The sequence below is a fragment of the Micropterus dolomieu genome, linkage group LG17 (genome assembly GCF_021292245.1).
Source record: "Micropterus dolomieu isolate WLL.071019.BEF.003 ecotype Adirondacks linkage group LG17, ASM2129224v1, whole genome shotgun sequence".
Taxonomy (NCBI): Eukaryota; Metazoa; Chordata; class Actinopteri; order Centrarchiformes; family Centrarchidae; genus Micropterus; species Micropterus dolomieu.
Genome location: NC_060166.1, coordinates 38,609,275 through 38,625,330, shown reverse-complemented (window position 1 = coordinate 38,625,330; position 16,056 = coordinate 38,609,275). Strand labels below are relative to the sequence as shown.

Genomic DNA, 16,056 nt, shown 5'->3' with positions numbered 1-16,056 from the left:
TTACCGTTAACTGAAGAGGACATGCATGACAGAGAGAAACACCAATAAGACAGAGAGAGTTCAGTCAGACACTCATGTTCAGAAACTCTCAGCTTCCGGTCAAAACAAAAATCGAACCACTTCATGTGAATGTAAAGTAAAATCTACTAGATGGAATAAGACAAAGGATATCCTCATAATGATCGAGCTCTACCTGATAAACCTGTTTTTCTATTCTAACGAGTGCCTTCCTACTGAACATCAGCGAGACTGGAAGATGTTTACATTACAGAAAAATCAAACTTCGCTGCGATAACGTACGCGGCGACTCGCGGTCATGCAAATTCAGTCCCCATCCACACTACTCCGTTTGTGTTTAAAAATAAGACTTTTAAAATGAATACGATCTCAGTCTACATTAAAACGACTGAAAACGCACATCTAGTGGCCGCGTGCCGGGCTAAACATGAAGCGGATGGTCTGTTCCGTAGTTACAAAAGATTTGGCGATAGAATAAACTAACGCAGAGGAAGCAACAGACCAGATATTTATTGCATGGACCGATGACGAGCTGGGACTGTTACTGTAGGCGGAAAACAGACTGGGAGTGGCCGCAAAGTAAATATATAGTATATGTATATAGTATAGGCTGTAAGTGATATCTGCACAGTACAAAATATTTTCAAGAGGTGGTTTTCTGCTCATTTTCAGGTTCCTCGTCTTATTTAGAGGTTGTACCAGAGCAGGTTTCCATGGTTATATGTTTGTCATCCTGCACATTGCTGCAGCTCCTCTTTTCAGCCTGTGCTGAAGGCTTCGTTTTAGCTATGGAGTGATACATCTCGTCTCTAAATGATCTTTGTTGGGAGTTGCACATGCTCAGTTCCTAGTTAAGGACTACTAGCCAATCAGAAGCAGAGAAGGGCGGGTCGGTGAGAAGCCGGTAAACGGCTCGGGTTCAGCCGTCCGTGTTGCCGACCGGCTCGGCAACACGGACTGGAGCGAGAGCCCGCCAGAGTTTCAAAACGCAAACACGTTTGTTCAAACTTCTCTGTTTTAGTCTGGACGGGAGGTAGAGACGCAGCAAAAGGTCTCAGTTTTAAAGCCAAAATGCAGCAGTGCGGACGGAGCCGTCGCTCACTTCACACGTTGCTCCTGCTGCTGTGAGAAAGGTTGTACAACTTTCTGAAATCCACCTGATCGCAATACATGACACATTTATCTGTACATTTATAGATTATTCTGATCAGTGTACTAACACGAGTGTTTGTTTCACAAATAATCAGAAACTAACAGAAATTCTTCTTAAAAACATTAAATGTTATTTGGTAAAGACAAAACCACTAGCTGATGTTGATCCCATATATCAAATCTTTTTGAATCTGCTCCTAACTAATTCTTGCTTTTCTTTAACAGGTTTACCGAAAATTCTGCCAAAATGTTGTATTCGTGTGTAATCGCACAGTCCGACCCCCTGAGATCAACAGGACAGAGGTCAGAGGTCAAACACAGGCCGCCCTGATAAAAACTGGTCCGGATTCCTTTTTACACACTTGAGTTTACATGTTTGAATTTTCTCCTCTCTGCAGCAGTGACTTCCTTTCAGAGAAATTTGAAAATGTAGTTGTAGAGATTGGAAACTTTGAGGGATTTAATCCATCAGTCGTTACATGTAGATCGGTTCGATAAGTCTGCATCTCATTATCAAGCAAAGGTAACTTCAGATTTCTTTCTTCCTTTTTAAAGCTGGCAACATGTTCACGCTGATCGCCGTCTCTGAAACGTGTTTCAGCAAGTCGAAAATCACAGGACAGACAGATGGACAGAGATTCCTTCCTTTATAGTTACATCCACACTTCTACGCTTTTGTTTTTTTTTTACCTTGATCCACACCACAGACTGTATACAAGAAGTGGGCGTAGTCATGGTGACGTCACCCGTTGGTTTGTGGGCCGCTGTCCTGAAGCCTCGAGTTTGGCCGATAGGCCGCCGCAGCGGACGTGACCATATTTGGATGAGACAGCTGGCTATCTTAGCGAGGTGCGTCTGTCAATCTGGGGCTGATCATTTTGTCCAGCGAACAACAGGTTTAAGACTTAATGTGCTCACCAGAGAAAGTGAACAGCCGACTCCTGATAAGCTTTTTCAACAGCGCTGGTTAAATTCTCAATCATAGATAATCCCGCCCTAAAGCCTCCCCTGCTTCCTGGTCTCTGTTCCTCTAAATGGGACCATAATTTACTAAATGAACATCATGCTGTGTTGAAGAAGACTTGAAACTAGCGACTGAGACCAGAAACTCATCAGGAAAGTGTTTACTGAGGGAATAAATCAGCTGACAAGTAGAAACACTTTATTTCTAATGGAGCCGGACTTCTTTTTGCAACCAGAAGAGTCAGCTGTGTCTCAGAATTGATCTCCATCTGTATGAAAACGCACGTCTAGTGGCCGTTCACGTACACTGGGCATTTGCGTGCCGGTGTAAACAAGAAGCAGACTGTCTACTCCGCAGCTGCAGAAGATTTGGCTTAAGAAGAAAGTTCTACTAAAGACGAGCGAAGAGCAGCGATGAGAAGAACCAGAGCAGCGATTCCTCTGCATGGACCGACAGCGAGGTGGAACAAAGAGACGGTGGCGGCGGGAAACAGACTGGGAGTCGTCACAAAGTAAATACAGAGACGTGAGCAGCGCAAGTGTTCTTTACACAGTACAACATATTTTAATAAAAACACAAAAAACTAAAACTCTGGCAGCAGCAGCAGCAGCAGCGTGTTTCTGCTTTGCCTGACTGATAAGAGCCGATCAGGAAGCCAAACGCGAGCGTCTGCGACATCGTTTTTAAAGTCCTCCGTAAAACGTTACCCAGGAGTTTAAGATCGAAACGGAGTCAGCAGCGTTTACAAACTTCAACGTTTTAGTCTGGACGGAAGGTGCAAACGGGGTCAGAAGGTGTGCGTTTTAAATAAAAACGTAGTAGTGAGGATGTAGTCTAACATGCGCCAGACCATTCAAAACCACCGGTCCTTTAATCAGAGTCTCAGTCTCTCAGGATCCAATAACTGTTTATCATCTGTGACTACACAGACCTGTTTGCTGTTTGTTTGGTTTTTTACTCGATTTCAAACATTCAAACCTCCCAATCAACAACAACTGAAGAGTAAACCGTGAAAATTCTGTCTCGTCGTCTGAACGGGCCGAGTTCCTCACCTTTCTCCAGAATATCTTCAGCTCCTTCCTCCCACTGATCTTCCTCATCTTCATACTCATCGTCCACATCTAGACAAAGAGGAGGGAGACAAAAGAAAAGTATTAAAAAGCTCCGCTTATCTCTGCCAAGTTACCAGGCGTCAGGAGGAAACGTTGAGGGAGGAACAGTCGAAGAGGATGTGACAACAGATGAAGGAGCAGTCGATTCGTACCGGCTTCGTCCAGGATGAAGCCTCCATGTCTTGGTTTTTTCCTGGGGCGGTCATCATCGTCCTCCTCCTCCTCTTCATCGTACTCCTCCTCATCGTCCAGGTCCTCCCCCTCCTCCTCTGCCACCTTGTCGCTGCCCACGGGGCTACCGGTCTCCTCCTGAGGGGTGACGGATCACCACAAAATAAACTTAAAGTACACAACTACACTTTTTCACAATCACTTTGGCACTAATGTCCACGAGAACCAAATCGATGGAAATATTCAACATAATTTTATTTATATAGCGAGGAAAATACAGAAGTACAGTAATCAATCCTTTGTTTCACTGTAGCTAATAATGTTTGATTTGATTAAAAGATTTTAATGTTTTTCATCAACAAATGTCAGATTTTCTTCGATGATTCCACGAGAACCGATACTCTGGTACCCAGTCAAGCGTTCTGAAAACATGTCAGTACTCGTTTGCTAGGTGCCAAAGGTACCGAAGACCCAACATGCGGAAGAAGGAGTCAAGTCCAGCGAAAGCTCCGCCTCAACTCGTCAAATAGAAAAAAAAGAGTATGGGAACCAGGTGAAGTTAGTTTCATGGCTGTTTCCTTCAGCAGCTCTGTGTCAAAGCCTCGATTTCTCCCAGTTCTGGGATCTGTTGGAGAGCTAAATTAATCAGACAGTTTGATCACCTGAAAATCACCAAAGATAACGATACTGCTGTTACAGGAGGACGAGTTAGGGACCGTACGAACATTTTAACTTCTTCTTTATAAAAATCTGACTGCCAACATAGAAAGTGATCACCCTAAAACAATGTATACCTGCGAGATTGTAAAAAAACAACTTAAGAAATTAATTTAATAATTCATTAGGCTCAGCAGCTTGTTCATTTATGAATAAAGTGACATCAAACCACCTCTCATCCATCCTGAACATCCTCTCACAGCATTCACAGCTGTTAGTTGTACTTTGTCAGGTCCAGATGTTTTTATTTTTAAAAAAAGGGTCTGTTGATGAACATGGGATGTAATGTTTTGTTTTTGTTTATTACTGTGGTATCAAAACGCTATTGAGAAATGAACATCACTGACATCAGTATGGACTAGTTACTAAATTTCTGGACCCGTGACATCCCTCGTGCCTGTAGTATGAATTTAGGTGTAGTGCAAAAATGAAACATGTATCACGTATTTTGTACGAACAAGTACACAGCGAAGCTATCAGAGCCTTGTGTGTGGGTGATCTAAATGTCCCTGTGGTAAAATACTTAAATGCACAGATCAATGTTTTCAACAGTGCACAGCCTGTTTTTAGGTTTGTAAACTGACATCAAGCTTCTGAAATTAGTGCCAAAGTGATTGTAAATACAAACTTTTATCAGTTCTTACCTTACAAACCGTATCTGACACTTTTTCTACAATGTTTACCTGATTATCCGCAGGGCAGTTAGCATAAGTAGCTAGCGGTTAGCCTACCTCATTCTCCACCTCCTCGGCCTCTCCGTCGCTGCTGCGCTCACTCTGGTTGTCAGAGAAGTCGCTGTCGTCGGTGTCGGACATCGTGTGGCCCCCGGTAAACTGCAAAATAACACAAACTCACCGTTTTGAAGTTTGAATCAATCAACGTGCGCAGCTAGCTACGCTAAGCTAAGCTAGCAGCCCCTGATTGAAACATCCGGCCACAACAACCCAGGGCGGCCTAGCTTAGCATGCTAACCAACGGTTAGTCCGGGTCTCTACTCACAAAGAACAGCTCCAATAAAATGTTAGCGACAGAACTCCGTGACAGCTACTTACATGGATCCACTCCCGTCTCTGTTTTCTTGTTTTATATCTGTTTGGCTGATAAATAAAGGTGAATATCGGCTTAGCTCGATTACTCTGAAGCCTCTCACGTCTTTTGGAAATAACGCGAGATGTCGGAAAGCTGCGCTGATGTCTCGCGGGTTTTCCACGGCGGCCGGGTGAAGAGAGGAAGAGGTCTCACTTCGCTGCAAACTATAGAAATGTGCTTCATGTTGATGGAGATCATCTCTTTCCCCCTCAAAGAAATAAAGGAATGTATTACCTGTTAATTAGAGTTGGGAAGGTAATTTTGGAAATGTCATAGTATTGTAACTATACCTATATATAGACTGCTTTATCAAAGGGATGTAACTTATTACATTTAATTACTTTTCTAAATGTCTAATGAATGTTTTCAATTGTTAACTATTTTCCAATGACAGCTTGGGAGGCAGTTAAACTGGCAGACGGGCTGCAAAGTCCAACAGGAGGACCAATCAAAAGCATCAGAACGGCATCAAACTTAAAAACGGCAGAGGAAGACACGTTCAAAAAAACACGCAAAGCAACAAAATGAATATTATTCAACATAAGGACGAGCTTTTTATTTGTGGTAAAAATTAATATCTTGGCAAACGGTTCCAACACAAAGACATGGTGGTAAAGAAGGATCTGTCAGTGAAGAATGAATGAAGTTCTGCTCTATATGTTTGTGAGGTTGGGAAGAATGTAAATGTAAATAAAAGACTTTTATCTAAAACTATATATTGAGCTTACACTACTTTTATAAATGCATTGCGGGATATACATTTTGGTTATAGTTTGCATTTTTTTATTCCATTTTATTGTTTATTGTTTGTATTTTATTGGTGACGTGTGACTTTCTGCTTTGGCAACATGTTTGAACTAAAACGTCAAGCCAATAAAGCCCATTGATTAGAGAACTGATTTCGGACAAAGCCAGAGTGATTCCTTTTTCAACTTTATTTGAGATTGCAATAATTACAAAAGCATCAAACAACTATAACAGTACAATAAAAGCAATTTTTTCAATTTCAATTTCAAAACACTTTATCCCCACGGGGCCAACTGCGAGACCCGTAGATTAGTTATTAGTTATTAGTTGAATAAACTCATCTTTCATAATAAACATAACCTAATATATTAAGAAATAAATAGACAAACATATATCAACATTGTCACCGAAGTCCAAAGCAGCATAATGAAATGAAATGAAATACATTATCAGCATTATTAATTCATGTACTGTACAGTTGGGTTGTAGTGTGAATAAATTCAAGGCATAATGCAGCGCTCTGCATAGCACACGGCTGAGCTCATAGCCCCGTATTGCAAGTATTTATGAATCAGTAAATGAGTGTGCGTGTGCTTGTCTGTGTGAGTGTGTGCAGAGGAGTGAAGGAAGTAGTGATCGGGGTAAGAAGGAGTCCAGGGATGGTTGGGAGTTTAGGAGCTGGACAGCCTTGGGTACAAAGGTTGCCCTTCTCCTCTGAGTTCTGCAGCCTGGACAGCGCAACCGACGTCCTGAGGGGAGCCACTCAAATGCCTAAGTGTGAGGGGTAACCTCAGCGTCGCAATGGAGAGGGCTCTGACCGGAAGTCCTGTTATTTTGGAACAGACTTTGGTTGAGTTTTGCAGGCGGTTTCTGCTTTGTATGGAGCGGAAGCAGCAAGAGATGGAAAATGTCATAACGCTCTCAATGAAGGATGAGTAAAACGTTTTGAGGATGACCTTGCTGACCCCCACTGAGTTGAGCTTCCTCAGGAGATAGTGCCGCTGCTGGAATTTCCTCCGTGTTCGAAGTAAATTTCATCAGATTATCGAAGACTGTGCCCGGGTACGGGTACGGGCAGTTCCATCTGCTTGTCGGAAAAGGTCACCACCACCTCCTTGGTCTTGTTCACATTCAGTTCCAGGCAGGATTTATCACACCATTCCACGAACTCCTGAAGAGCTGGGCGGTGGTGCTGTAGGGAGCCTGAAAGCAAAGACAGGAGAACTGTGTCATCGGCCTACTTTCCCAAGTGACAGTTTGGCTGGGCGGACCTAAAGAATAAAAAGCAGAGGTGAGGGGACACAGCCAGCTGACGTGTACAGGACATCAGATAATGTGTCATTGGCCGGGACTCTCTGTGACCTGTTGGTAAGGAAGTCGTCTAGGTGGAAAGTAGAGAGTTTCTCAGCGAGAAAATGTGGCTGCAGGGAGTTAAATGCAGAGGAGAAATCAGCGAAAAGAAGTCTGGCTGTTGTGTTGGGAGAATCCAGATGTTTATGCCTGTAATAAAAACCTTGGTATCGTCCACCCCTCCAGCTGCGCGATCTGTGAGTCTGTTATCTTAATAATATGATTTTTGATGAGCCTCTCCATAGCTTTCATGGCTAGAGAGTGTTAACAGTGAGGGAATTGAGTTCGGAGAGGACTTCAAGGAAAGCGAGTACATGCGCTGAGCGCTGGGGGGGATGAGAGGCTGTATAAAAACTTTAAATACAACACAAGCTGATCCACTTTTAATTGCCTTTCGCTTCTGAGACCACAGAATTGATAAAATGTAATGTTTGACCTCTTAAGAAAAGGAAAAAATAGCCAAGGTTTCCTATCTGTGAATTTACATTTATGGATATGAAGTGTGGCCCTTTTAAGAAGAAGATTAATTGTTTCTCTGTGCGTTATTTTCAGCGAGACCAAACAACAATTTCTTTCAAAGCAAAACAAGACTTTCAGCAACGCTGTTAGATATAAAGGCTCATAAGCTTTGATACAAAAGGGCCGAAACAGATGCGTGATATCTGTGCACATCCAGCACAGAACACACAATTCTCCGGAGTGATCCCTCTGTCTTAAACGCACTATCGCTCATACGTCATGACGCTGCAACGTTGAACGGCGCTCTCAAAGGAAAGCCACGGACTGTGCGTGATGACGCGGCACGCTGGCTTCTTGCAGCAGCTGAGTGCGGGACCCTGCGCGTTTGGTTCCTCCGTCGTGTCTCTTTGGGGCTTCTGTCGACCATGAACAGCGTCGGAGAGGCCTGCACCGACCTGAAGCGGGAGTACGACGTGTGCTTCAACCGATGGTTCGCCGAGAAGTTCCTGAAGGGGGACCGGAGCGGCGACCCGTGCACCGAGACCTTCCGCAAGTACCAGCGCTGCGTGCAGAAGGCCATCAAGGAGAAGGACATCCCGATCGACGGCGTGGAGTTCATGGGCCCCAACAAGGACAAACCCGAGAGCTGATGGAGAGCAGACGCGCACGGATCATCGACACGGATGTCAAAACCTGGAGTGCGTGTGTCCACGAGGCCCACTGAGCATGCGCAGAAGACGACGGCGTGGACTGAAGGGGGGCCTGAGCGGTGTGCGGGTTTAGAGTTAAACCCTCAGAACTGATCCCAGAACGGAGGATTTGAGTTTTAAAGCTGCAGCAACATGATGTCTGTAGTCCAGTAGTCTGTTTTCAGGGCCTGTTGGAATCCATTGATTGTCTCAGTCATCAAGTGAAACCTCAGTTTATTCTTTGGCTGCAGCTTCTCTACTTTCTGTTTTTCACAGCATTATAAAGTGAATGACTCTGGATTTCGCTCTGTCGGTGGGACAAAACAAGATTCCGGTGGAATCATGGTGGACATTTGTTTTAGCTTTATAGAATAAAGTTTTGGCAGGCAGTTAATTTCACAAACATTTTCTGTTGTATTTTTTTGTGTTGTTGATCTTCAGGCCAGACACCAGTGAAACGGGCTTCACAATAAATCTTTACAGGCTAAAAGTATAAATAAATAAAAGCTGGTTTTGCATTACAATGTTTTATTATGCAAATTAGGACTTGATTTGCATATTACACAAATACATTTACCAGCACATTGATAAGAGTCAGATGATTTATTTTTATTGAGGTATAACACACCAGACATTTACAGAACAGTTTATCAAAATATATTTGTACCTGAGTTTATTTAATATATAGAACTCGTGTGCTGCTGACCCTCTCGTTCACATATTTACAAATAAAATGAGTGTAAATGTCTCGCTATAATGCCGCGTTCCACACTGCTCGGACCTGGGAAGTTAAAATATCTACCTTCAAACCACAAAGCGTTCCAGGTGCGTGGTGATACCTGACAAGGCAAACTCTTCTCAAGTGTGCGCACAGTTGCACCCTGAGCACTTAATTAATGGCATGAATAGCCTAAACGTTACTAATTAACTGTGAATTAGTCTAGCTGCATCAGTTGGTGAGCCTCAAGAGTCCCATCCTACTTTTTCTAGTTGGAGGTCGGAAATTTCCGAGTGCCGAGTTGCCTGGAACGCAGCACAAGACCTCAGAAGGGTAAAGATATGATAATCTAACAGCCTTGAAGGGCGATCTGATAATGAACATTGCTCTTTGAAGCGACGTATGATTCAATTTGGACAATTTCCGAAAAGTGTTTTACATGTAAAACAAAGATTTTGTACATTTTAAGAAAGTCTGGTTATAATAGGTCCAAAATAACTTGAAATCTGAAGGTTGTTTCTAGAAGACCTTTTGATTATTTAAGTTTTGTTCTTGTATATTCAGATTTAGTTTACCAAATCAAATTTAAAATGTTTCATTACAACATAAAAAGAAATTTAAAATCAATTTCCACTGTCACAATGGACAGAGAATGGCACAGAAAACCAGTGGGGACGATGAGGAGACATTTTAGTGAAAACTCCCTGGCTATTTATAACAACTCTTTGGCATCAAATGAATCACTTAAAACCACCCGGATCCGAAGAAAAATGATGGGACGTAATTAACCTCCTGCCAAATACGCTTTGAACTGAATTGATTTGCAGATAGCCTGATATTATGTATTCCTAAACAGATGTAGTTGATCAAATACACCCATGAACATTTGGCGTGGGAGCGTTCCAGCACAGAGACGCTGCAGAGAGAGAGGAACTGATCACTGTCCTGTGGAAACAACCTTAATCCAAGATGACACGTAACTTTTATTAAACGCCTCTGTGCAGAGCTCATCCATCCAGCACTGCGTAACAGACCTGGACCGCTCATCTTACTTTATGCACTGATTCTGATGTTTGTCAGCTGTTTTGTTTTCATTCACACGGACTGTGAAGCTGTGTTTAATAAAGGATGTATTTATGCCTGTTATGAAATAAAATCTTCCTCAGTAAGATGTTTTTGTCTGCCAGCTCCTTCTTCTTGGGTTTTTATCCTGTTTTTTATCCAGAACACATTCCTAATAGAGAAATTAATGGAGTTTTAAAAAAATATATTCAGAAATTTAAATATGTGGCAAAATAAGATAAAATGATTAAGTCGATGCAGTGGATTGAAATGTAAGTCCTTAGATTAAACCCTTAATTAATGTTCACTTGTATTGAAAAAGTAAGGTCCTTTTTTTACATTAGTAAGCCCGGACCGGGCAGGACGATGGATTTTCGGCTCTGAAAGCAAATGGGAAATCATGGACGATCAGACCCTATGCATGCCGCACACCTCTGTGATGCTAGGAGGCTCAGCTAGCATCTCAAACACACATCAAACACCGAGCATCTAAATAAACTTATATAACAACATAAATCGCTCTGTAATCACTGCACATGGCTGCACACATCTCTCCTCTCATCCCACACCGCAGTCTGACCACTCTGAAGAAAGCTCAGCTCCAGCTCTGATCAGCTGTTTCACTCAAACCACAAAACTCACAGTGATTAGCCGACTAATAACAACAACAAACGCAGCAATATACATTTACAGTTACAACCGCTGACTTACTTTTGTTGTTTTCACTGTATTCAGTCCAAACAGCAGTTTTTCTGGGTCAATAGAGACCTTCCTCGCGGGCCGCCATCTTGGTGAGGTCAGTGAGCTGGTATGTTTTGTTTCTCTTGTGAGCGAGATGTTGTACTTTTTACTTCATTACATTTATCTGACAACTTCTGTTACTTTACAAAGACGGATTTTTACACACAAAGCATATGAAGAGCTTATACAATGTGATGTTACCCAACAGTTCATCGTGGTCACTTATGGTCACTGTTTCAGATAAGCTAGGACGACCAACGTTGCATTGGTGTAAGGAACCTGGTGTATAGGTTCACTGCTGTGTGTTCCTGGATTTTACTGTATGTCTGTGTCATATTGTCTTTATTATTTGTGGTGATCTAATACGCCTGCTGCAGCACAAATTGTCCACCTGGGACAAATAATAAACTGATTGATTGATTGATTGATTGATTGATACAAGTACAGCTGACAGTTTTTAGATTGACAGAAATTTAACCCGCAACTATTTTGATCATTTAAGACATTTTTTTCATGCAAAACCATTTCATGGTTCCAGGGAGCTTCACAAATGTGATGACTGGCTCAACAGTAAAAATCCTGCTTTTACATGAATGCATGAGTAATAATACTCTCATGATATATACTAGACACAGTGGACATTTTTCTGCACTGATAACTTTTCCTTTTAATACTTATGTGCTTTTACTTAAGTAACATAACACAGTACTTCTACTGTATGGTATTAGTACTTTCACTTAAGTAAAGAATCTGAATATTTGTCCACCACTGTCACACATCAGGAAAGCTTTTTTACCCCTTCAATCCCCTAAATTGTGCATTTAATTATTTATTTACAAGTATCAATAAACTGTCCACTAAGCCTCCCAGTAAAGACGAATGAATTGCATTATTTGATGGTGCACTTCTACACCGCCATCAGTGAGTCCATCCTCACCTCCTCCATCACCATCTGGTACGCTGCAGCGCATCATTCGCTCTGCAGAGAAGGTGATTGGCTGCAATCTTCCTTCTCTTCTGGACCTGTACGCCTCAGAGTCCTGGAGGCGTACAACTAAACTGTTAGACCTGTTATTTGACCCCCTCAAATAATACAATTATCTTTGCACATGTAAATATCACTTCATGTCATGTCATGCACGAACCTGCCACACTGCACACATTTGTTGTTAATTTGTTGTTAATTGTAAATTGTTGTTGTTGCATTATTATTTTTATTTTTTATTTTTTATTTTTTTATATTATCAGTTGTATTATTTTTCTTATTCTTCTGTTATTCTTATATAACTTGCATTTGTTTGTTACATATTTATATATTTATTTATGGCAGCTGTATGTCTGTCTGTGTGTAGCAACACAGCAAATTCCTCGTATGTGTAAAACACTGCTTGGCAATAAAGCTCCTTCTGATTCTGATTCTGATTATTTGAAGGGGTAAATTAATGGAATGAAAAAGGTGCAGGGAGGTTTTATCTTGATTGAGATCAAACTATATTTAACAACTATACACCAGGTATACAGAGGGTCATTTACTGCCGTGCACTTTGTGCACCAGATCGTGTTGTCACACAAGTGGTAATATCAGTACATAGTTATAATAAAAGCAAAGTAACACAGGCAATGAAAACATTTATCAAGATGCCAGTTACAGGTAAATTTGATACCACAACTATTTTTTATGCAAGGGCATCTGGCATGGACAGATACCTCAAGCTGGCTTTAATTGTAAAACCAGAGACGCTGCTGCTGCAATGTGTGAGAGAGAGAGAGATTGTGGGAGGTCAGTGTCTTCTGCCAGCACCTGACCTAATGTTTTCTTTAAAGATCATCAGATTATTTACGCTGTGACTCCAAGCAGGAACAACTGGATCTCCAGCGGCTGCAGAAAGAAAATGTTTCTACTTGTCAGCTGATTTATTCCCTCAGTAAACACTTTCCTGATGAGTTTATGGTCTCAGTCGCTAGTTTCAAGTCTTCTTCAACACAGCATGATGTTCATTTAGTAAATTATGGTCCCATTTAGAGGAACAGAGACCAGGAAGCAGGGGAGGCTTTAGGGCGGGGCTACAAGCTGATTGACAAGTTGCTACCATGGCGACCTGTCAATCAGGATAGAGGTGACTCGTATCTGCTGCTCCAACATGTCGTCATTTAGGTCGACAGTTGATGTCTTCAAAACAACCGATACGAATGTTTTTGTTTCCCATTGCAACACAAGGAGTTTAAAGCATACAGTCACGGTTCAGGCACACACCCCTGTTATGGTTAGGGTAACGGGCTTTGGGCTGTCAATGCCTTTAACAGTAACATAGTTAGCAAGCGCTAATGGTAATGTTAGCTAACGGTAGAGCTAATGGTAGCTAGCAAAGACTACATGAAACTCTTCAAAATGCCACCTAAAACGCAAAAAACACCAAAACTATTAACTATATAAGATTAGCTAGCAACAGCTAATAATACTACAAAAAATATTTTAACTGATGTTGTTTTTTTGTTTCACACGGCAACTACACTCCAGTCTTCTGGGTCTAACCCTAACCTTACCCACCACTTCCAGATTTCAAAATTTCTTGATATTTATATTCTACACCTGGTGTATTTTCACATGGACTTTTTCACACGGCCGCAAGAACTCATAACGTAAAATTCGGTCATTTTAAGCCTTTCAACTATTGACCTATGTTGTTTTCTGGGTGAGGACAACTGGCGTACGTTTAACCAGCGCCGCTGAAAAAGCTTATTAGGATGCCAAAATAAGCTTCTTTCTTTTATACAGTCTATTCTCAAATGTAACATTGATATACGAACAAACTATTTTGTACAAAGTGTCATCCAAACAAACTTTGAAGGCAAAAGTTTTAAAAGCCATTCTGAATGTCCACACTGGACGGAGAAGATCAAAGCTGATGGGTGAGGAATCGTTCAAAAGGAAGTTGCTTTCAGTATCTCCATGAAACTAAATAAAAGACACTGATAGTGACAGCAGCCTGTACCTGGCTGGTTTGTCTGCTATAAGATGTGTCAGTTTCAGTTAGAATTGATATTTCTCTGTCCTCATCTGCTCCTGTCTCTTGTGGCGTACCCCATGGCTCCATCTTAGGCCCCATTTTTATTGCACTACATGCTTCCCCTAGGGTCTGTTGAGTTTGAAAAAGTTACAACAAACTTAATGTATTCCGTGTTTTTCTTCAAATGTAAAACTGCAGGATTTTAGGCCAGGCAATTGCATTAGAATGTTGATTAAACCATTGTTTGTAGTGTGAAGAAAACTGACACCTCTTTGTTTAGTGCCAGAAGGACTGTTTTGTTTTGACACTTAAGATGGGGTGTCAACCATTTTGTAGACCAGCCCTGTTGTTCTCTGTGATTAGTTTAGAGCAAAAGACTGTTTATTCCTGTAGATTGAAGGGGGGTTTCACGTCTGGGATCGGTGCTCTTTTGTTTGACCACAAGGTAGAACAGTAAGGTACACCCTTCCCAATTGGGTGACGAAGAAGTTAACCAAACATCCAATGGCTATGGACCTAAGCCATTTGGAGGAAAATGGACCCGCCCACATACCTGGAGGATATTAACAATTTATTTTGTGAGAATCAGGACTGTAAGCTGCGGATCTGGGAGGAGATTTTCAGCAGCTTTTCAGTCCACTGCTGGAGGCGGCTTTAGCTCAGTCTGTTAGGACTTGACTGTAAGCTGTAAATCTGAAAAGAGGAACAACTTTCCAGTCCACTGCAGTGTTTGTTCTGTAATGCCATCTCTTTATTCACTAATTTGTGTAATTAAATCTAATTTTCATTGGACTGAGCCTCTCCTTTCTCAAAATCTGAAAAAACGCAACAGGTCTTAACATTGCTATGCTTATGACACACTGCTGAATTTCCCCTTGAAACTGGGTAAATAGTTCAAGATCTTCACTCTCTCAAGAACTGTCTCAAGAACATGTAATGCTGGATGGCCAAAATGTTTTTAAATACCTTAATGAGACTAAGACAGAGGTCCTCATCATCCATTTTTTCATCCATCCAGCTTATAGCCGGGTCTCTTAGTCCTGCCCTTAAATGGTTGTACACCTGGAAGACATCTGAATGCCTCTTTGATTCTGCTTTAAAATTTGACAAATAAATAAACTATGTTGTTAGTTGTTGTAACTTTTTCCACCTTAGGTCGACAGGGGGGAAAAAATCTCTTCCATTGCTGATCTCAGATATGGAATAGTTTTCGTTCACAGTCTTACAGTTGCCGCTGCAATTGCAAGCTGTTTCATGTAAATTCCTCTTCGCTACAGAGACCTCTTTTTTTCATTCAGGTATCGAAGGAAAACAAGACAACACAACCGCACTGACAAAACAAGTGAGTCATGCAGTTTTCAGCATGACTCACTTGTTTTGTCAGTGCGTTCTGAATAGAGACCACCAGCATTGTGGAGCAAGCAGTTTTTGAATCAGATGCACCAAGAAATGGAGCAACTGTTTGAATGTACATGCGATCTAAGCAGCTTAGCTCAAATGTGCGACCTGGTGGGCTTTAAGAGGTTTTAAACATTCAATTAAATTCAATTCAATTAAATTTTATTTATATAGCGCCAAATCACAACAACAGTTATCTCACAGCGCTTTTCATAAAACAGCAGGTCTAGACCGTACTCTATGATGCTATTTACAGAAGCCCAACAGTTCCCACCAAGAGCAGCACTAGGAGACAGAGGCAAGGAAAAACTTCCTTTAAGAGGCAGAAACCTCGAGCAGAACCATGGCTCAGGGTGGGCGGCCATCTGCCTCCACCGGTTGGGGGGAGGGAGGGAGAGAGAGAGAGAGAATGAGAGAGAGAGAGAGAGAGAGAGGGGAGGGAGAGAGAGAGAGAGAGAGAGAGAGAGAGAGAGAGAGCCTACACAACATACACACAGAGGTACAGACAGTAAAGGTGATGTTGCTATAGACTAAATGAAAAATGGTACAGATATTTATAGTAGTGTTAATGATTATAATAACAATAATAACAATAGGACTAGCAACAATAGTCGTTGCAGCAGAGGGTGTCGAGCAGGAACACGGGGGCAGCAGGTGACCC

The 16,056-nt window shown here is 41.7% G+C and overlaps 2 protein-coding genes across 3 annotated transcripts in view; one reads left to right on the top strand and one right to left on the bottom strand.

Annotated features, from left to right (window-relative positions):
* The window catches only part of supt5h (SPT5 homolog, DSIF elongation factor subunit), a 39,371-nt gene extending 34,024 nt beyond the window's left edge, over window positions 1-5,347 (bottom strand). For both annotated transcript variants that reach the window (XM_046073371.1, XM_046073372.1), the window contains exons 1-4: window positions 5,187-5,347; window positions 4,866-4,967; window positions 3,399-3,555; window positions 3,187-3,255 (exon numbers count right to left, since the gene is read on the bottom strand). In XM_046073371.1, coding sequence (XP_045929327.1) covers window positions 3,187-3,255; window positions 3,399-3,555; window positions 4,866-4,949 — 310 coding nt within the window. In that variant the 5' untranslated portion in view covers window positions 4,950-4,967; window positions 5,187-5,347. The remainder of the gene's footprint in view (window positions 1-3,186; window positions 3,256-3,398; window positions 3,556-4,865; window positions 4,968-5,186) is intronic.
* A 2,743-nt stretch (window positions 5,348-8,090) lies between these two features.
* triap1 (TP53 regulated inhibitor of apoptosis 1) lies at window positions 8,091-8,986 on the top strand. Its single transcript, XM_046074731.1, has one exon. The coding sequence runs from the start codon at window positions 8,205-8,207 to the stop codon at window positions 8,427-8,429; it is 225 nt and encodes a 74-aa protein (XP_045930687.1). The 5' UTR covers window positions 8,091-8,204; the 3' UTR covers window positions 8,430-8,986.
* The last annotated feature ends 7,070 nt before the right edge of the window (window positions 8,987-16,056 follow it).